The sequence below is a fragment of the Hylobates moloch genome, unplaced genomic scaffold (genome assembly GCF_009828535.3).
Source record: "Hylobates moloch isolate HMO894 unplaced genomic scaffold, HMol_V3 SCAFFOLD_15, whole genome shotgun sequence".
NCBI classification, from domain to species: Eukaryota; Metazoa; Chordata; class Mammalia; order Primates; family Hylobatidae; genus Hylobates; species Hylobates moloch.
Window position 1 is genome coordinate 43,900,515 of NW_026652290.1, and position 22,212 is coordinate 43,922,726.

At 37.9% G+C, this 22,212-nt stretch overlaps 1 protein-coding gene across 2 annotated transcripts in view; it reads left to right on the forward strand.

Annotated features, from left to right (window-relative positions):
• TSGA10 (testis specific 10) overlaps positions 1-22,212 on the forward strand; it is a 145,601-nt gene that overhangs the window by 51,240 nt on the left and 72,149 nt on the right. For both annotated transcript variants that reach the window (XM_058428415.1, XM_058428414.1), the window contains exons 8-11: positions 12,314-12,429; positions 14,897-15,051; positions 20,612-20,667; positions 21,803-21,971. In XM_058428415.1, coding sequence (XP_058284398.1) covers positions 12,314-12,429; positions 14,897-15,051; positions 20,612-20,667; positions 21,803-21,971 — 496 coding nt within the window. The remainder of the gene's footprint in view (positions 1-12,313; positions 12,430-14,896; positions 15,052-20,611; positions 20,668-21,802; positions 21,972-22,212) is intronic.

A 22,212-nucleotide genomic window follows, 5' to 3' on the forward strand; every position in this document is an offset into this window, starting at 1 on the left:
ATGTGGTCTGTCACATTTATTGACTTGTGTATGTTAAACCTTCCCTGCCTTCCTGGTATGAAACCCACTTGGTCATGTTGGATTATCTTTTTGATATGCTGTTGAATTTGGTTAGCTAGTATTTTGTTAGGGATTTTTGCATCTATATTCATCAGATATATTGGTCTGTAGTTTCATTTTTTGTTATGTCCTTTCCTGGTTTTGGTATTTAGGGTGATGCTGCCTTCATACAATGATTTAGGGAAAATTCCCTCTTTATCTTGTAGAATAGTTTTAGTAGGATTGTTACCAATTCTTCTTTGAATGTCTGATAGAGTTCAGCTGGTCCTTGACTTTTTTTTGTGGGCAATTTTTAAATTACTCTTTGAATCCCACTGTTATTGGTCAGTTCAGGGTTTCTAATTCTTCCTGGTTTAAGCTAGGAGGGTTGTATATTTCCAGGAATTTATCCATCTCCTCTAGGTTTTCTAGTTTATGCGTGTAAAGGTGTTTGTAGTAGCCTTAAATGATCTTTTGTATTTCTGTGATGTCATTTGTAATATCTCCCATTTCATTTCTAATTGAGCTTATTTGTATCTTCTGTCTTCTTAGTTAAATCTCGCTAATGGTCTATCAATTTTACTTATCTTTTCAAAGAACTGGCTTTTTAATTAATTTATTTTTGTGTTTTTTGTTTCAATTTCATTTCGTTTTGCTCTGATATTTATTATTTCTTTTCTTCTGCTGAGTTTGGGTTTGGTTTGTTCTTGTTTCTCTAGTTTCTTGAGGTGTGACCCTAGATTGTCTGTTTGTGCTCTTTCAGACTTTTTGATGTAGGCATTTAAAGCTATGAACTTTTCTCTTAGCACTGCCTTTGTTGTAACCCAGAGGTTTTCATACGTTGTGTCACTATTATTGTTCAGTTCAAAGAATTTTGAAATTTCCATCTTGATTTCATGGTTGACCCAGTGATCATTCAGGAGCAGGTTATTTAATTTCCATGTATTTGCATGGTTTTGAAGGTTCCTTTTGGAGTTGATTTCCAATTCTACTCAACTGTGGCCGGAGACAGTACTTGATATAATTTAAATTTTCTTAAATTTATTGAGACTTGTTTGGTGGCCTACGATATGGTCTATCTTGAAGAACATTCCATGTGCTGATGAATAGAATGTATATTCTGTGGTTGTTGGGTGGAATGTTCTGTAAATACCTGTTAAGTCCATTTGGGTATGGTCCTATACTAGAGTATAGTTTAAATCCATTGTTTCTTTGTTGACTTTCTTTCTTGATGACCTGTCAAGTGCTGTCAGTGGAGTATTGAAGTCCCCCACTATTATTGTGCTTCTGTTGATGTCAATTTTTAGGTTTAGTAATAATTGTTCTGTATTTAAGATTGTGATACCTTCCTGTTGGACAAGCCCTTTTAACATTATATAATGTCCCTCTTTGTCTTTTTCAGCTGCTGTTGTTTTCAAGTTTGTTTTATCTGATATAAGAATAGCTACTCCTGCTTGCTTTTGGTGTCCATGTGCATGGAATGTCTTTTTCCACCCCTTTACCTTAAGTTTATGTGAATTATTATGTGTTAGGTGAGTCTCTTGAAAGCAGCAGATACTTGTTCAGTGAATTACAAATTCTGCCATTCTGTATCTTTTAAGTGGAGCATTTAGGCCATTTACATTCAATGTTTGTATTGAGATGTGACATACTATTCTATTCATTGTGCTATTTGCTGCCTGAATACCTTGGCATTTATGTATGCATGTATGTATGTATGTATGTATGCATGTATATATGTATTTACTTACTGTGTTGTTTTATAGGTCCTGTGAGATTTATGCTTTAAGGAGGTTCTGTTTGATGTATATTGAGGATTTGTTTCAAGATTTAGAGCTCGTTTTGCAGTTCTTTGTAGTTCTGGCTTGGTAGTCGTGTATTCTCTCAGCATTTGTTTGGCTGAAAAAGACTCTTTCCTTCATGTGTGAAGCTTAGTTTCACTGGATACAAAATTAATGGCTGACAATTGTTTTGTTTAAGGAGACTGGATATAGGACAACAATTCCTTCTAGCTAGTAGGGTTTCTGCTGAGAAATTTGCTGTTAATCTGAAAAGTTTTCCTTTATAGGTTAGCTCATGCTTTTGCCTCACAGCTCTTAATATTCTTTTCTTTGTCTTGCCTTTAGATATCCTGATGACTATGTGCCTAGGTGATGATCTTTTTGTGATGAATTTCCCAGGTGTTCTTTGAGCTTCTTGTATTTGGATGTCTAGGTCTCTAGCAAGGCCAGGGAAGTTTTCCTCGATTATTCCCCCAAATACGTTTTCCATCCTTTTAGATTTCTCTTCTTCCTCAGGAATGCCAATTATTTTTAGGTTTGGTTGTTTAACATAATCCAAAACTTCTTGGAAGCTTTGTTCATTTTTTTTTAAATTCTTTTTTCTTTGTCTTTGTTGGATTGGGTTATTTTGAAAATCTTGTCTTCAAGCTCTGAAGTTTTTTCTTCTGCTTGTTCGATTCTATTGCTGAGACTTTCCAGTGCATTTTGTATTTCTGTGTGTCCTTGATTTCCAGAAGTTGTGATTGTTTTTTATTTATACTACCTATGTCACTGATGATTTCTTCCCTCATATCTTGTATCATGTTTTTTATTTCATTAAGTTAGACTTTGCCCTTTTCTGGTGCCTCCTTGATTAGCTTAATAACTGACCTTCTGAATTCTTTTTCTGGCAAATCAGGGATTTCTTCTTGGTTTGGATCCATTGCTGGTGAGCTAGTGTGATTTTTTGAGGGTGTTAAAGAACCTTGTTTTGTCATATTACCAGAATTGTTTTTCTGAGTTCCTTCTCATTTGGGTAGTCTATGTCAGAGGGAAGATCTGGGGCTCAGGGGCTGCTGTTTAGATTCTTTTGTCCCATGGGGTACTCCCTTGATGTAGTACTCTCCCTCTTTTGCTAGAGGGATGTGCCTTCCTGACAGCCGAACTGTAGTGGTTGTTATTTCTCTTCTGTATCTAGCCACCCAGTGGGTCTACCAGGTTCTGGGCTGGTACTGGGGGGTGTTTATACAGAGTCCTGTGAGATGAACCATCTTCTGGTTTCTCAGCCATGGATAGCAGCACCTGCTCTGGTGGAGGTGGCAGGGGAATGAAATGGACTCTGTGAGGGTCCTTAGTTGTATTATTGTTGTTTATTGCACTGGTTTTGTGCTGGTTGGCCTCCTGCCAGGAGGTGGCACTTTCAAGAGAGCATCAGCTGTGGTAGTATAGGGAGGATCAGGTGGTGAGTGGGGCCCCAGAACTCCCAAGAGAATATGACCTTTGTCTTCAGCTACCAGGGTGGATATAGGAAGACCCTCAGGTGGGGGTGGGGTTAGTCATGCCAGAGCTTAGATTCTCCTTCGGTGGGGCTTGCTACCACTGCTGTGGGGGATGGGAGTGTGGTTCCCAGGTCAACGGAGTTATGCTCCCAGGAGGATTATGGCTGTCTCTCCTGTGTCATGCATGTCACTAGGGAAGAGGGGGAAAGCCAGCAATTACAGGCCTCACCGAGCTCTCATGCAACCCAAAAGGCCAATCTCACTCCCACTGTGCCCTCCGCACCAACAGCACCAAGTTTGTTTCCGGGCAGTGGGCAAGCAGGGCTGAGAACTTGCCCCAGGCTACCAGCCTCCCAGCTGAGAAAGCAAGCAGGGCTTTCAGGTTGTGTGCCACCCTGCCTGCCCACATCCGCACTTGGGCTTCACCTCTTTCCGAGTTCTGTCCAAGAAACTTCACATTCGGTTGGAATTGTTACAAAATTCACTTGGAAGTTTCCTTCTCCCTGTGGTCTTTTCCCAGTTCCTCTGGCAGCCCTCCCCAAGGACCCCTATGAGACAATGTCAGAGATGGCTTCCCTGGGGACTGAGAGAGCCCATAGGGCTCTTCCCGCTGCTTACTCTACTCCTGTATTTCGCTTGGCTCTCTAAATTATCTCAGCTCCAGGTAAGGTCAAATCCTTCTCCCATGATCTGGACCTTCAGTTTCCCCAGTGAAGGTGTGTGTTCGGGGGTGGATGATCCCCTTTTCCCACTTTCCCACTTTGGGCACTCAAAATTATTTGGGCTGTCTCTCAGGTCCTGCAGGAGCAATCCTCTTCCTTCAAAGGGTCTGTGGGTTCTCTCGGCTTTCCTAGTATGTTCCTGCTGTAGTTCTTGGAGCAAAAGTTCACAGTGCAAGTCTCCACACACTGCTTTGTTCGTCTGAGTGAGAGCTTCAAATTAGTCCTGCCTCCCATCTGCCACTTCCCCGCAACAATCCTTTTTTAAAATTGTGAAGTAGTAGTCCATAGTATAGATAAACCACATGCTTTTATTAATTCTTTGTTGATAGATATTTGTATTAGTCACCCACTTTTAGCTGTAATTAATGAGTAAGACTGCTGTAAAATTTTTGCATATGCCTTTTTATGGGCACATGTTTTTATTATTTTGAGTAAATAAGAGTGGAATTATTGGGTTACATGGTAAGCATGCATTTAATTTCATAAGGAATGATCAGTTTTCCATGTGATTGTGTGATTTTACAGTCCCAGTAACAATTTATAATGCAGCCCTTTTAAATCAGGCCTCTCAGAGAGAATGAGAATTGAGTTCTAATTTGCTAAGGTACCTGTTGTATGTATAGTAGTCCCCTCTTATCGAGGGGGAATATGTTCCAAGACCCTCAGTGGATGCCTGAAACCAGATATTAATACTAAACCCTATATGTACTACATGTTTTTTTCCTAAATATACATACCTATGATAATGTTTAATTTGTAAATTAGGTGCAGTAAGAGATTAACAATAATAATAGGGCAATTATAACCACATATTGTAAAAGTTATATGAATGTGGTCTCTCTGTTTTCAGTTGACTGTGGGTAACTGAAACTACAGAAAGAGAAACCACATATAAGAGGGGACTACTACACCGAATTATCATCTCTCCTAGATTCATAGGAATTTAGAATCATACTAGCTTTGGGCTATCCTTGAGAGAATTGAGAAAATAGTCACTGAATTAATTTTATCTAGTTCTTTCTCCCACTTGAGAAAGGTTGTATAAGAGTTTAATTTGTTCTATCCATGTCTTTAGCAACATTTAGAGTTTTCAGTCTCTGATTTTAGCCATTTTACTGGATGTGAAGAGGTATAATTGTGTGGTTTTTATCTGTATTTTCTTGATTCCTAATGATGTTGAGTGCCTGTTTGTGTGCCATTTATATATCTTCTTTTGTTAAGTGTTAAGTGTCTGTTCAATTCTATTGATCATTTTTTTGCTTGGTGGTTTTTATTGTTTATTTGTAGGCATTATTGTAGCTAGAAGCTGTTTATCTGAAATGTAGTATGATTTTTTTTAACCAGTCTGTGGCTTGTTTTTTGCTTGTAATTGCTTTGTTTTTGATAAACAAAAAATTTTAGTATTTCTTTTTCTAGAGACACTGTCTTATTCTGTCACTCAGGCTGGACAGCAGTGGTGTGATCATAGCTCACTGCAGCCTCAAATTCCTAGGCTCCAGTGATTCTACTGCCTCAACCTCCCAGGTAGCTGGGACTAAAGGTATGCACTACCATGCCCAGCCAATTTTTTAAAAAAATTATTTTTTTCTTTTTTCTGTTGAGGCAGAGTTTAGCTTTTGTTGCCCAAGCTGGAGTGCAGTGGTGCCATCTCGGCTCACCGCAACCTCCCCCTCCCGGGTTCAAACGATTCTCCTGCCTCAGCCTCCCGAGTAGCTGGGATTACACGCATGCGCCACTACCCCCAGCTAATTTTGTATTTTTAGTAGAGACGGGGTTTCTCCATGTTGGTTGGGCTGGTCTCGAACTCCTGACCTCAGGTGATATGTCTGCCTCGACCTCCCAGAGTGCCGGGATTACAGGCGTTAGCCACCGTGCCTGGCCTAAAATTTTTTTTTTTTTTTTGAGATGGAGTCTGGCACTGTCGCCCAGGCTGGAGTGCAGTGGCACGATCTTGGCTTACTGCAAGCTCCGCCTCCCAGGTTCACGCCATTCTCCTGCCTCAGTCTCCTGAGTAGCTGGGACTACAGGTACCCGCCACCATGCCTGGCTAATTTTTTGTATTTTTAGTAGAGACGGGGTTTTACTGTATTAGCCAGATGGTCTCAATCTCCTGACCTCGTGATTCGCCCACCTCGGCCTCCCAAAGTGCTGGGATTACAGGCATGAGCCACTGTGCCCGGCACCCCTCCCCCCTTTTTTTTAGACACAGGGTCTTGCTACATTGTCCAGGGTGGTCTTAAACATCTAGTCTCCGTTTTTTGGTAGATTTTATAGGATTTCCTATGGAGATTATCATGTCACCTGTGAATAAAGAGTTTTGCTTCTTTTCTAATCTTAATGCCTTGTGTTTCTTTTTCTTGCCTTGTTTACTTGATAGAAACTCTGGTACAGTGTTGAACAGAAGAATGAGAACAGTCATCCTTGTTTTGTTCCTGATTTTGGAAGGAAAGCAATTCAGCCTTTCATCTTTGTAATGTCAGCTATAAGCTTTTTGTAGATGCCTATTATGAGACTGGAAAAGTGTCTTCTATTTGTAACTTGCTGAGTGTTCTTATTAAGAATGGATATTGGATTTTGTAAAATGCTTATTCTGCGTCTGTTGATATGATCATAATTTTTTCTTTATCAGTCTGTTAATATGATGAGTTATTGATTAATTTTTAATTTTCAAATTGTAAACTAACCTGGCATTCCTGGGTAAACCCCACTTGGTCATAGTAGATTCAGATTTTGTTGGATTTGATTACTAGGATTCGTTAAAACTTTCAACATATATGTTTATGCTTTCTCCAAAAGCATTGTAATTTTACATTTTATGGTTAGGTTTTTTGTGTATGGTGTCATGTAGTGGTCAGAGTTCTTGTTTTTCCACACAAGAATACAATTGGGTTTTTTGGTTTGTTTTTGTTCATTTTATTTTACTTTTCAACTTTTAAGTTGAGGGGTACATGTATAGGTTTGTTATGTAGGTAAACCCCTGTCATGGGTGTTTGTTGTACAGAATATTTCATCACTCAGGGCAATGCAGTTGTTTTAGCATCAATTGTTTCCTTTCCTCATTGGATTGCTTTGGTGTATTTATTGAAAATCGATTGACCATATATCCGTGGTCTATTTCTGTGCTCTGTATTCTGCTTTATTAGTCCGTTGATCCGTAGATTAATGCCATACCATCTTGAATACTGTAGTAAGTCTCAAAGTCAGTTTTAGTAAGTTCTCTAAATTTATTTCTTGTTTTCTATTTGTTTATCCTTCTACTGAAATTTCTTCAATTTGTTGTCAGTGTGCTAATTCATTTATCAAGTGTATCCATTCTACTATTTACACCATGTATTTTTTTAACTCCATCTACTACATTTCTCATAACTGTTATTTGTACCTTTTCCTTGTCTTTTTTCATATTGACAATATCTAGCAGTGTCTTTTATTTAGTTTTTTAAATTTTTCTAGAACCTCCAGAAAAACTACTGTTTTTTTGTTTTTTTTTTAAAGACAAGATCACCCTCTATTGCCCAGGCTGGAGTATAGTGGCACAATCACAGCTCACTGCAGCCTTGACCTCTCTGGCACAAGTGATTCTCTTGCCTCAGCCTCCCAAGTAGCTGGGACCACAGACATGTGCCACCGTGCCTGACTAATTTTTAAAAAAGTTTTAATAGAGACGGGGTCTTCCTTCCTATGTTGCCCAGGCTGGTCTTGATCTCCCAGCCTCAAGTGATCCTCCCACATTGGCCTCCCAAAGTGCTGGGACTACAAGCATGAGCCATCATGCCTGGCTTCTCCTTTCAATTTTTTTTGGGCTAATTAATTTTTTGATTCATTTTTAAAATTAATTAATTAATTAATTTTGAGACGGAGTCTCTGTCACCCAGGCTGGAGTGCAGTGGTGTGATCTCAGCTCACTGCAACCTCCGCCTCCTGGGTTCAAGCAATTCTCCTGCTTCAGCCTCCTGAGTAGCTAGGATTGCAGGTGTGTGCCACCGTGCCCGGCTAATTTTTGTATTTTTAGTAGAGACTGGGGGTTTCACCATGTTGGTCAGGCTGGTCTCGAACTCCTGACCTCTTGATCTGCCCACCTTGGCCTCCCAAAGTGCTGGGATTACAGGCATGAGCCACCGCTCCTGGCCTGGATGCATTTATTCTAATATAGCAGCTTCTGCTTGATTTTGTAATCAGTGTGTTTTTTTTGTTTCGTTTTTAAATGAGTGGGCTTCTCAAATGTCTTATAATTTTGGACCTGGAACACATTTTCCCATGGAGAGATAAGTTATTGTGTAAAACAATGCTTTTGGGTGACTAACAATGTCAGCCTCTTTGAGTTCATGGTATGGGGAGATGGGAGAGACGCTGACGCCATAAAACCACTATCACTTTCTGCCTCATATACACCTGCTTTATTAATTTTTCACCCTTTGCTCCCCTTGATGAAGAGACATCAGGAGGCTCTGTTAGTCTATTCTTGTGTTGCTGTAAAGAAATACCTGAGTGTGGGTAATTTTAAAAGAAAAGAGATTTAGTTAGCTCATGGTTCTGCAGGCTGTACAGGAAGCATGGTGCCGGCATTTGCTTTTGGTGAGGGCCCGAGACAGCTTACCATCTTGGAAAGCAAAGGGGGAGCCAGTGTATCACATGACAAGGGCGGGGGCAAGAGAAAAGGGGAGGTCTCAGACTTCTTTGAACAGCCAGATCTCATGTGAACTAACTAGCGAGATATCACTTATCACCAAGGGGATAGTGTTAAACCATTCATGAAGGACCTGCTCCCATGATCCAATCATCTCTCCCCAGGCCCCACTTCCAACATTGGGAATCACATTTCAACATGAGATTTGGAGGGGACAAACATCCAAACTGTATCAGATGCATTCCTTAACAGCCTTGGCTGCATATGAGAATCAAATGAAGAGCTTTAAAAAACAATAGTGATGTTGATTCTTATTCCCAGAGATTTTAATTTAATTGGCATAATTGTGCAGCCTAAATCTAGGACTTTTTTTGTTTTACTGCTTTAAAATAATTTCATAATTTGTAGGAAGTTGCAAAAATATACAGAGAAGTTGATGTATACCTGTCACCCACTTTCCCACAATGATTACATTTTATATCACTGTAGTACAATATCAGAGCCAGAAAATTGACATTGGTACAATGTGTGTGCATAGTTCTGTCATTTTATCACATATGTAGTTTCATGTAACTACTGCCACATTCAAGACACGGAAAGTCTATTACTGCAAAAATATCCCTCATGCTACTCCTTTACAGTCACATCTCCTCTTCCCCCACCACGATCCCTAATATCTGACACTAATCTGTTTTCCAACTCTGTAATTTTGTCATTTCAAGAATGTTATAGAAAGAGTCATACAGACATGATTTTCAAGATTCACTTGAAAACTCAGAATAATGCCATTGAGACCCAGCCAAGTATTAAATTTTGCTACTTTTTAATATTGCTGAGTAACATTCCTTAGTATGAATGTACCATAATTTGTTCAGCTATTCACCTGGTGAGGGACATTTTGATTGTTTCCAGGTTTTGGCTGTGAAAAATAAGGTAGACCATATGCATTTAGTATAATTATTGGTAGGGCTCAATTCTCCATGTTATTTTTTGGGAGTGTTTTTCGTTTGTTTCTTTCCTGTGTTTCTCATGTCTCTGTTTTTGTTTTCCTGCCTTTTCATGGATTACTTGACATTTTTAGAATCCCATTTTTGATATCTATAGTATTTTTGAGTGTCTATAGATTTTTCAGTGGTTGCTCTGTGAATTGTATTTATTTATCATGATCCACTGGTGTCACATTTTATCAGTTTGAATAAAGTATAGAAATCTTGCCTCCTTTTAAGCCCTTTTATCTTCCCCCATTTATAATTGTCTTAATAGATACAGATTAATACCTCTTCAGTCTTGGATTTCATCTTTTATTAGGTATTATTTTGTTGAATATTGTCTTTATTCTTCCCTACTGGGATTTTGGCTTGGTAAATATTGGACCTTCTTATTCTGTCTTTTATGTCTGTTAACCTCTATTTTATATTTTTTCATTGTTTTATTTGTGCTCTAATATAGGACCTCTGATCTGTTTTTTTCCCCCAGTTAACCAGTTATCTCTTTGGCAGTGTCCATTCTGTATTTTTAACTCGTCCACTGAGTTTCGTAATCTTTAAAATTTTGATATTAGTTTAATTTTGTGAAGTTCTATTTGGTTCTTTTCCAAATTTGTTTTTTTTTCTGTCTCTATATTTTTTATTTTATTTTATTTTATTATTATACTTTAGGTTTTAGGGTACATGTGCACAATGTGCAGGTTTGTTACATATGTATCCATGTGCCATGTTGGTTTGCTGCACCCATTAACTCGTCATTTAGCATTAGGTATATCTCCTAATGCTGTCCCTCCCCCTTCCCCCCACCCCACAACAGTCCCCGGAGTGTGATGTTCCCCTTCCTGTGTCCGTGAGTTCTCATTGTTCAATTCCCACCTAGAGTGAGAACATGCGGTGTTTGGTTTTTTGTCCTTGCGATAGTTTACTGAGAATAATGGTTTCCAGTTTCATCCATGTCCCTACAAAGGACATGAACTCATCATTTTTTATGGCTGTATAGTATTCCATGGTGTATATGTGCCACATTTTCTTAATCCAGTCTATTGTTGTTGGACATTTGGGTTGGTTCCAAGTCTTTGCTATTGTGAATAGTGCCACAATAAACATACGTGTGCATGTGTCTTTATAGCAGCATGATTTATAGTCCTTTGGATATATACCCAGTAATGAGATGGCTGGGTCAAATGGTATTTCTAGTTCTAGTTCCCTGAGGAATCGCCACACTGACTTCCACAATGGTTGAACTAGTTTACAGTCCCACCAACAGCGTAAAAGTGTTCCTATTTCTCCACATCCTCTCCAGCACCTGTTGTTTCCTGACTTTTTAATGATGGCCATCCTAACTGGTGTGAGACGGTATCTCATTGTGGTTTTGATTTGCATTTCTCTGATGGCCAGGGATGATGAGCATTTTTTCATGTTTTTTTTGGCTGCATAAATGTCTTCTTTTGAGAAATGTCTGTTCATGTCCTTCGTCCACTTTTTGATGGGGTTGTTTGTTTTTTTCTTGTAAATTTCTTTGAGTTCATTGTAGATTCTGGATATTAGCCCTTTGTCAGATGAGTAGGTTGCGAACATTTTCTCCCATTTTGTAGGTTGCCTGTTCACTCTGATGGTGGTTTCTTTTGCTGTGCAGAAGCTCTTTAGTTTAATTAGATCCCATTTGTCAATTTTGGCTTTTGTTGCCATTGCTTTTGGTGTTTTAGACACAAAGTCCTTGCCCATGCCTATGTCCTGAATGGTATTACCTAGGTTTTCTTCTAGGGTTTTTATGGTTTTAGGTCTAACATGTAAGTCTTTAATCCATCTTGAATTAATTTTTGTATAAGGTGTAAGGAAGGGATCCAAATTTGTTGATTTTTTTTCTTTATATATACTATTAATTATTTTATGTGTTTGTATTTAAATACATGTATTTCTAAGTTTCTATTTGATAGTGCTGTAGTCTGAAGTTCTTAGGGATCTAATTTAGTTTGTGTGTCTTTTGACTCCCACTAAAGTTGGATTGTTTCTTGATGTATTTTTCAATTTTGAATTATGAGATCATTTTCCATAGGCCTTTGTCTGGGTTAGTTCTGTGCTTGGGTTGAGAGCATGCCTCCAGAGTTTTGCGAGGGGTTCCTGATTATATGACCAATCGGGAACCAAATTTTATTTTGATGTCTTGGATTGAGATTAAGACTCTTTGTTGTTATTATTTTCCTGAGCCTAGCAGCAATTGACAAGGTGTTTTTCTCTAGTTTGACCTTCTCACTAATGGTATATTTCTCCGTATTTACATGGGACATCTTAGTTCTATTTCTTGTGTTGCAGACATCTCTATGGCCTCATCTTGTTATCTGAATTAAAACATAAAACCCTAGGCTATTGAGACAGACAGACCCCAACCATAGCTAACATAATAGTTCCTAATCTGATTGCTCTGATTTGGCATTAGGGGACCTAGGGAAGGTATTATTACCAAAGTGCTAATAGTAGCTTATGTTGGAGTGGTGGATCAAAGATCCCTTCTTACCCTTTATTTTTTAAACTTCCTGGTTTTGTAATGAAAATATTAAAGCTGTATAAAAATAGTAAGAGGGAATAAATGTATTAGTGTCCTTAAAAGTTTTTAGATTTAAACACACTACAAGATGACAAAACAAAAATTTCAGAATTAGCTTTATTATTAAAATATTTGCAGACTTTTGTATGAAAACACAGAAAAAGATCTTTCTGATACTCAGCGACACCTTGCTAAGAAAAAATATGAGCTACAGCTTACTCAGGAGAAAATTATGTGCTTGGTTGAAAAAATTGGTGAGTTTTTTCTCCTAATATTACTTTTAGTTTTTCTTAAGTTTGGTAGCAAAGATATGTTTTCTTCTCTTCAGTATAACATAGATAAACTTGGAAACAAGCCCTTAACTAAGTTTATGAATAAAAAATAGTAGAAAAATTCATTTTTCTTTGACAGCAAATTTTTTTAGATTTAGCACCATAAGTGCTTAGTGGTAAGTTAAAATTTGTCAATGAAGTAATAGCTAAACTCAGCAGCAACAGTTTGTAAACTTATGATGATAACTTAAATTTGAATTTTTTGTGTAATATTGTAGCTTGTCCGTAGCTGCCGTAATGAAACAGTACATATATATTACTTTTGGTAGAAAGTGTACATATGTTTAGTTATGTCTGGCAAGAACTCACTTATTACCAAGGGGATAGTGTTAGTTATGTCTATGATATTACTGGGGTTTATAGAGAAAGTCACTTTTTAAAAGTTTCTTATTTATGTTTCTTGTTAGTGATCAGTATGAAAATATGGTCATAACTTAATCTTATAGGGTAGAATTTTGGTCAGGGCTATAAAAGAGCCTATTTTAAAGCAGAGGAAATATTGTTAACACTTGCTATTATATAGTTCAAGAATGTCTGGTATAAACAACTAGGTAGGTAGAGATACTATTTATCAAACCAGGAAATATTAAAACAGAAATATAAAAGATAATATTGAAAGAGAACTCATATTTGGGTATTTTAAGTTCCAATAAAGATCTAAGGTAAGCAGTTGAATATTTAAGTTTGTGTCCCAGAAGAGAAAGATACATATTTGGGACACATCAGCATATAAATGATATTTTAAAACTATGAAATTGGCTAGGGAAATATAGAGAATGAGGAGAAGAAGATCCAGGACTGAGTAAGAAGAAACCAAAGAAGTAGGAAGAAGACCCAGAAGTGAATGTTATTTTGGAAGACCAGAAAGCAAAGTGTTTTTAAAAGGGGAGGATATGATCAATTGTCAGACACTTTTCAGAAGTGAAATAAGTGAGGCTAAAGAAAAATATTGACTGGATTTGGCACACTGGAAGATTTGGTAACACTAACAAAAAAGTTTGAATGGAGTGTTGGATGTAGAAGATAGAGTGGGTTGAGGAATAAATGGGAAGTGAAGTCAGGACAGAAAAGAATAGAAGTCTGTCAAGAAGTTTGGCTATTAAAGGGTAACAAGAAAATAGGGTAATAGTTTGTTTGGGTTGTTAGGTTGATAATTTTTTTAATCTAGGAGATACTAGAGCTATTTTAGAGATGTATTGATTGTTTGATTGCCAGTGGGAATGAACTCAGATATCAGGACACACAAAACATGTGGGTTGTCTTAAAGGCAATACTGCCTGCAAAAAGAGACATGGTGTATTCTCCAGTACTATATAGATCAAGCTTTTGGCATACGACAATATGGTATTATCTCCCTTAGCACTGCTCCTAGATGGCCCTCACAGGTATTAACCTAGTAGGGATTAACCTAGAAGTCTGTCTAACAGAGCTTCCCTTGTAGAGCTCTAGAGCGGTGGTTCTCAAACTTTCATCTGTGTCAGAATCACCCTGAGAGCTAATAAAGATCATTGGAGCCAGCCTCCTTGAAGTAGGCTAGGAGCAGAGCTTTTGTGTCTCTATCAGTTTCTGTAGGTAAATCTAATACCTACAGTAGGTAAACTACTCTAGACAAGTGGTTCTCAATCTTCATTATACATTAGAATCAGTGGGGAAAGGAGGAGTTTTTAAAACATAAATTGCTGTGCCCTCCCCCAGAATTTCTGATTCAGTAGGTCTGGAGTAGAGGCCTAAGAATGTACATTTCCCAGGTGATGCTGATGGTGCTGGTTGAGAAACCACAATTTGAAAACTATTCTTCTGTACCAATCATTCAGGCCTTCAACATTGACATTGGCTTGCAAGAGTTCTCACAAATTGAATCATACTTCCTGGGATGATTTTTTTTCCTAGGAATTTTTATAACACTACTTTAGAAATTTCAGAATATTAGAAGACATTTTACTTTTAAGATGACTTAATTGAATATTTTATTAAGATTTGTTACCAGCTTTATATACAACAGTGATTCTAGGCTAGAGGGAGGGGAGGGGAAACTACAGGGGAGAAATGCCACAGATTGTTTTGATATTCCACTTACTTCATCCACCCACTCTGTCTTTTCCCATCATACATGTAAATCTACTTTGAGAACTTGCAATATAGAGCTTTCCTTCACTATTCTAATTCATTGGTATTTTGCCTTTGTGTTTATGCATCATTTAGAGTTTTGTGATTCACTGTAGTTTTTAATCAAAAAATTTTTAAATTTGGGGTATAGTACTCATTGTTAGTAATTGAATATAATATACATTAGAAGTAAGGAGAACTTCAAAAAGTGTGATAATCTGCTTGAAATAGAAAAAAAGATTTTATTTTGATTAAAACAACACTTTTATGATTGCATATATAGATAATTTTACAAGGCAAAATATTGCACAGCGAGAAGAAATCAGCATTCTTGGTGGAACCCTCAATGATCTGGCTAAAGAAAAGGAATGCCTGCAAGCGTGTTTGGATAAAAAATCTGAGAATATTGCATCCCTTGGACAGAGTTTGGCAATGAAAGTATGTTCTGAGAACTGTGGTTTATAAGAAACGTTTAAATGAAATGTTAAATGTTAAACTATGGTTTAAAAGAACTAGAATCTGAATAAAATATTCAAATTTTCTCAAATTTTTTTCTAGAGAGTTGAAACTTCAAAATCTGACTTTGAAATATTTTAAGATAGTCTTAGGAAGCATGTGTACAAATCCAGTAGCTAATATTTTAAGATTATTTTTCTATCATGAATTAGTAATTGACATCAACTGACAAGAACGAATTCAGATATCAAAATATAAAGCATGACAATAAAGTAGTGAGACTGATTTCTTCTTAAAAGCATATTTTCAGGTAGTTACCCTTTGTAATTGTGTTTAGAACTAGGAGCACTTTTCTTTCTTTCTTTCTTTCTTTTTTTCAGACAGGAGTCTTGCTCCCTCGCCCAGGCTGGAGTGCAGTGGCACGATCTCGGCTCACTGTAAGCTCCGCCTCCCGGGTTCAAGCAATTCTCCTGCCTCAGCCTCCAGAGTAGCTGGGACTACAGGTGCCCGCCACCACGCCTGGCTAATTTTTTGTATTTTTAGTAGAGGCAGGGTTTCACCATCTTAGCCAGGATGATCTCAATCTCCTGACCTCGTGATCTGCCCACCTCGACCCCCAAAGTGCTGGGATTACAGGCATGAGCGCTGCACCCTGCCCTAGGAGCACATTTTTACATCATCCTCAGGCTTTGAGAATAGATCATGTAGGGCTGGGAATAAAGCTGGATGATAACCTCTATCCCACATTTTTGTTGTTGTTGAAAAAGATGTTGCCGCTGGCGTGCAGGCCGGGTGCCGTGGCTCACGCCTGTAATCCCAGCACTTTGGGAGGCCGAGGAGGGCGGATCACGAGGTCAGGAGTTCGAGACCAGCCTGGTCAACATAGTGAAACCCCGTCTCTACTAAAAATACAAAAAATTAGCCGGGCGTGGTGGCGGGCACCTGTAATCACAGCTACTCAGGAGGCTGAGTCAGGAGAATCGCTTGAACCCCGGAGGCGGAGGTTGCAGTGAGCCAAGATCAGGCCCTTGCACTCCAGCCTGGGTGACAGTGCAAGACTCTGTCTCAAAAATAAATAAATAAAATAAATAAAAGGTGTTGCCAACAAGGCAGAGATACTGATATTATTTTCTAGCTTATAAACTGATTCTGAAAGCAATTCTTAGCTGTTTTCACAAGTATCTTAAGCAAAAGCTGCATCATTGGAATAAGGGCTTTCCCTGCTCTAAGGTAACTAATTCGTTAATTTATGTTTCCACCCATCCATTCATTCTTTCAACAAACATTTGTTGACATGTACCAGGTGTTATGTTAGAAACTGAGGGTGAGGTGGGGCATGGTGGCACACGCCTGTAGTCCCAGCTACTTGGGAGGCTGAGGCAGGAGTATCACTTGAGCCTGGGAGGTGGAGGTTGCAGTGAGCCTAGTTTGTGCCATCCTACTCCAGCCTGCATGACAGAGCAAGACTCTGTCTCAAAAAAAAAAAAAAGGTGAATGGTCTGCCTTCTCAAAGCCTCTAGTGTAATAAGGAGAGAGATAAAGATACTGTTATGATAGAATATATTAAGTGCCATAATGACATATGCACAATGTGGTGTTGGAATTGGGCAAAAACACACCTGAGTCAGCCTGGGAATTGGGTTAAGGGAGGAGGAAGGTCTGGGAAAATCTTCCATTAAGTGATGGTGCCTGGACTACCCTGAAAAATGAGTAGATAGTAGTCAGGAGAATATTTGAATGACTAGATAGTAGTCAGGAGAATGACTAGATAGTAGTCAGGAGAAGAAGACAATGAGAAAGGGTGATCCAGACAGGTTGAACAGCTTAAGTGAGAGTCCAGTGGCTTTCCTGAGAGAATTTCATGAGATTTCCTGATAGTTTAGCATGGCCAGAGAACAGGTTGTAGAGAGATAGATATGGGAGGGCAAAGAAAAGATGGGATAGGCATACAGTCCCTTCTCTGCTGTGATGCTCCTTGCAACCTTACAGTGTGTGTATGTGTGTGTGTATATATGTGTGTATATATATGTATATAACCCGTCTCTTCATATGTATCTCTATGGGATATAGATATAGATATATGAAGAGATGGGACAGTTAAGCAAAAAAATCGTAAAAGTACATGTGATGTTGAGTGTGAACTCTATCATCATGGATACAGAGGGTCACTGAAATAATGATAATGAAGTGTTACAATTAGGTCTTTATTTTATAACAAATATTCTGGCATTTGTAAATTCATATAAAAGATAGATTATAGGGAAATGAGAGTAGTGACAGGGACACTAGTTAAGAAAACAGTGTTGAGACCTATATTAGAATAGTAGGAGTATCAGTGAGAGAAATAGTCTCTTAAGGAAGTAAAATTGACAATGTGTGTTTTCTGACTTAAGAATCACATGGATAGTTCCTATGTATGAAGGAAGAAACAGGAACTAGAACAGGCTTAGAAAGGAAAGTTATTGACATGTTGAGTTTGAATTGTCTTTGGGATATGTAGGTCAAATATTGAAATATTCAAAGGCTCTTGGACTTTTAGGTTTGGAGGAAAATTTAATTAAAGTTAATAGATTTGGGAATCATGAACATAACTGAGGTCATCAAAGGGCATGAGATGATAAATACTTGTGGAAAAAGCTGACTCATTGTTTTGAAATTTTTGGTTTTTTAGGTGGAATTTTGCTTCTCATTATATTCAAAACATTTTTGAATATTTAAGCATGATTTCCTTTCAAAACACTAACATTTAGAAGCAAAATTCTTCACATCTTTCAAAATCTCATTTTCTTGTGCTATATCTAATATTTCACATTTCTTCCATTCTGCGAACTGTATCAATGTTATATTTCCTTCACAAGCAATGTTGAGTTACAAGTCTCCTTCAAAATCAAGAACTTTGTATAAGATTTTATGAAAGTAAACACATCCATCCTCTGTAGGGAAAATAACTTGTAAGGTAGTGTTAGGCAATCAAAAGAGGAAATGTTCTCTACAATAAATAATATCTCAGAGCTGAACTAACAAAGGCCGCTCAGTGAAAACTAATACTGTTCATATAGAGATTACAGAAATAAATTAGCATGGAGAAGTCTACATTATAGTGAACAAAGTGATTTTTTTCTAGTATCTATGGTTTAAAAAGATGTTTTGCTACTTGCTACCAATTAAAGTTAGAAAACTCAATAGCAACTTCATAGATTTTTGGGTAAGAAAAGCCAGAATTATTTGAATAAGGTTATAGTTTGTTTATTTTTTCTAAATATACTTAGCACCATCCTGTCCAGACTGAATTTTGACAGTTAACATGAATCTACATCCCTAGTTGGACAACATATGAGGTTGAATAAGGAATATTAAATATTATTTTAAAAAATTGTTAAACCTTGAAGTTGTACAAGGAATATGTCTTAGAACATACTGAGGTTGTACAAGGAATGATGGTACATTTGAGAAATGGCGGTATTAGGGTCATATTAAGAGAAAAATAGGCTAAGAGTATATGTTATTAGATTCAACCCAGAAATTTTGTTGCCCTGGATACTTTACAACGTTTCTAGAGAATTTTTTTTTTTAAGATGCACTTATATTGATAAAGCGAAGCCCTTTTTAGGCTTATCGAACATATTTTAAGGTTAATCAAGAAGGGACTTTTTTCTTTTTTGAGACGGAGTCTCTGTCGCCCAGGTTGGAGTGCAGTGACACAATCTCGGCCCACTGCAACCCTCGCCTCCCGAGTTCAAGCGACTCCCTGCTTCAGTCTCCTGAGTATCTGGGATTATAGGCGCCCACCACTGCACCTGGCTAATTTTTGTATTTTCAGTAGAGATGGGGTTTCACCATGTTGGTCAGGCTGGTCTCAAACTCCTGACCTCATGTTCCGCCTGCCTCACCCTCTCAAAGTGCTGGGGTTACAGGTATGAGCCACCACACTCGGCCTCAAGTAAGGACTTTCAAAAGCACTAGTTCAACTAGCTTTTCAGAATTTGTTTAGAAATGTATTAAATTATATTTCAAAAATGTGTAAACATTCCATTTTATGGAGTATTTTGTCTTTTAGTTTTTCCTTCGTTGGCTTGTCCTTCTTGAAGGGGTTTAACCTTTTTTTTTAATGTATATTTTAACAACACACCAGTATCTGTTACTGCCAGATGTGGAATCTGTACCATTCCATGAGAAAGCAGAATGGGAAACTGTAGCTAAAAATACCCTGGAGAAGAGCACATGAATAAGGGAAGATAGCACACACGCACACACACACACACACACACACAAATGTGTGTAAAACTAACGCTAAAGAAATAGGAACGGCCGGGGGGCAGTGGCTTACGCCTGTAATCCCAGCACTTTGGGAGGCCGAGGCGGGTGGATCACTTGAAGTCAGGAGTTTGAGACCAGCCTGGCCAACATAGTGAAACCCCATCTCTACTAAGAATACAAAAAATTAGCTGGGCATGGTGGCGCATGCCTGTAATCCCAACTACTCGGCAGGCTGAGGCAGGAGAATCCCTTGAACCTGGGAGGCGGAAGTTGCAGTGAGCCAAGATTGCTCCCTCGCACTACAGCCTGGGCATCAAGAGCAAAACTCCATCTCAAAAAAAAAAAAAAAAAAAGAAGAAGAAAAGAAAGGAAAGAGGAACAGAATTGGTTGGAAAATGTAGGTTTGGGTTTTTAAAAATCTTTTTACTTAGTTACTTAAGATTTGAAAATTCAAAGGGCAAGGTGAAATCCAGTTATTACTTAGTGAAATAACTTTCTTACTTTTTTAGGGCTAATGTTAGCTCTAAGCATCTGTTTATAGTTGGACTAGTTCAGGGTCAATGGAAGTTTTAAAAAGAGGTGTGGGAATGGTATTAAAGGCATTAAGATATTCAAACCCATTTCTACCTTGACTGACTCCACTACTTCTACTCCCTCACCACGCCTTTGAAAAAGGAAAATATAGTTTATTTTTCTTACCCTTGCTCTAGGCCTAATGCTTACCTCCTTATTAGCTCACACCTAAATATCAGTAGCTTACTTCTATAAGTAATTGGATTGGAACAGCTTTTTGAAGATTTTGTTGCTGGCTAATATAAATAATATACTTAAAATTATTCTTAAAAACTAAATTTAGGTATACATGATTGGCTTCTCTGGGTTTTATAACATAAAGAATGTGAGCAAGAGAACCAGTTCTAATCCCAGTATAAAATGCCAATACTCCAATGCCAAACCATTGGTTTGCCTCCAAAAACAGGTGGTTGTAGGGTTCTTGTGTTTCTGGGTGACTGCACAAAATATCTTTTAACAAAGAATTTGATATACTGATCTCATATAATTACACCTGAGTATAGCCTTTACTTTAATGAACATAATCTATTTTTACCCAGTGCAAATATTCACATTGATATACTAGGCTTTAAAGTGTGGAAAAGAATAGGACATACATGTTTTTAAAACCAAATGGAAACCTAAAGGGAAAGGGAAATTCTCTTTTTGTTCATTCAATTTTAACAGAAGTAACAGCTTAAGATTTTTTTTATTTAATATATTATTTTTCAAGGAAAAGACCATTTCAAGCATGAAGAATATCATTGCTGATACGGAACAGGCATCAAGGTAAATCAGTCATTCAACAAATATTTGAGCACTTACTGGGGGGCCAAGTACCATGTTAGGTACAAAGATAGTAAGAAACAAGGGGCTCAGTGATACGTGTAAGGTGCTCTCTCATCAAAGGAGGCCTAAGTCTGTCTAGGGAACTAAAAGAGGGGATGGTGTTTGCCAAGTAAAATAAGGGGAAGGAAAGGGCATTTAAAATAGAAAGAATAGCAAAGAACCACAGATCATGTTCACAAGCCTCTTGACCTACAAGTGGGTGAGTGTTGTTGAAACCTAGAGTGTGAGGGGAGAAGTGAAGCGAGGAGGCTAAACAAGCAGGCAGAGGCTTGTGTTATAGACAAATGAGTATTGGTTATATCCTTTGGACAATAATTATTAAAGAATTCTGAGGAGATTTTTGTGTTAGAAAGATACCTAAGCAGAAGAGGTGGTGATAAATTGGGGTCTAGGAGTTGTAGGACAGAAGGAGTGAAGTGCTTTTGTATGAAGGAGAGACACCAGGAAAATGCCAAGTTTCTGGCCAGGGACGAATACTGAACATGAAGAAAGTATGAGGAGAAAAAATGATTTTACCTCTGAATTTGAAGAACCTTTGGGACCTTATTGTAGACATGTCTAGTAAGCAGGTAAATGTAAGTCTGGGGTATAACAGAGGGGCTAAAACTGGAGATAATTATTTTGGAGTCATTGGGTATAGATGGGGTTGGGAACCATGGATATGAATAGAGTTTGTCTGAGAGAAGGGTTAGAGTGAGAATAATTGGGAGGCTAAGGCTTGAGCCCTGAAAAGCATTAACTTTTAAGCGGGCAGAGGAAGAGGAATCTGTAAAGGAGACTAAGCCATAACAGAGGTAGGATGAAAGCCTTCCTAATACTTGATGTCAGAAGTTTTGAAGTATTTGGCAAATCATTGACTATTATGTATACTTGGTATCCTTTTCATAGTGAAATGATGGCAACATTGAGAAACTCTAATGCACTGTCTTTGCAGTATTTATTCCTATAAATTCAAACATGTTTAAAATCTCTTCAGACGTTTTCATGCTAACTGTCCATCTTCTGTCTTGTGAGAATTTGTTGCTCTGTTTCAGTAAAATGTCTCTTCTTATGTACTCTTTGATTTGTGGAATAGACAGTCTGCTGAGGCCCTAATTATGTGTGAAGAAGACATTTCCAGAATATGTCGGCAATTGGATGAGACAAATGATGAGCTGGCCCAGATCACCAGGGAAAGAGATATCTTGGCTCATGACAAGGACAATCTCCAAGAACAGTTTGCTAACGCTAAACAAGAAAACCAGGTACACTTGTTCCTAGAATCATTTTCTCCAAGAAAAAAAATATGAATTTCTTGTGAGGAACAGCCCTCATTTCACTTTATAGAAGAGCTCAGACACTGGAACTAGCCTTTTTTTTAAAAAAAAAAAATAGCAAAATAGGCCACATAATTTTCAAATGGAATTCTCAGACACAAAGGGTTAAATATTAAAGAAAAGAGAGAACAGGGCTATATTTGTATTAAACCTTAGTACTTCCTTGCTG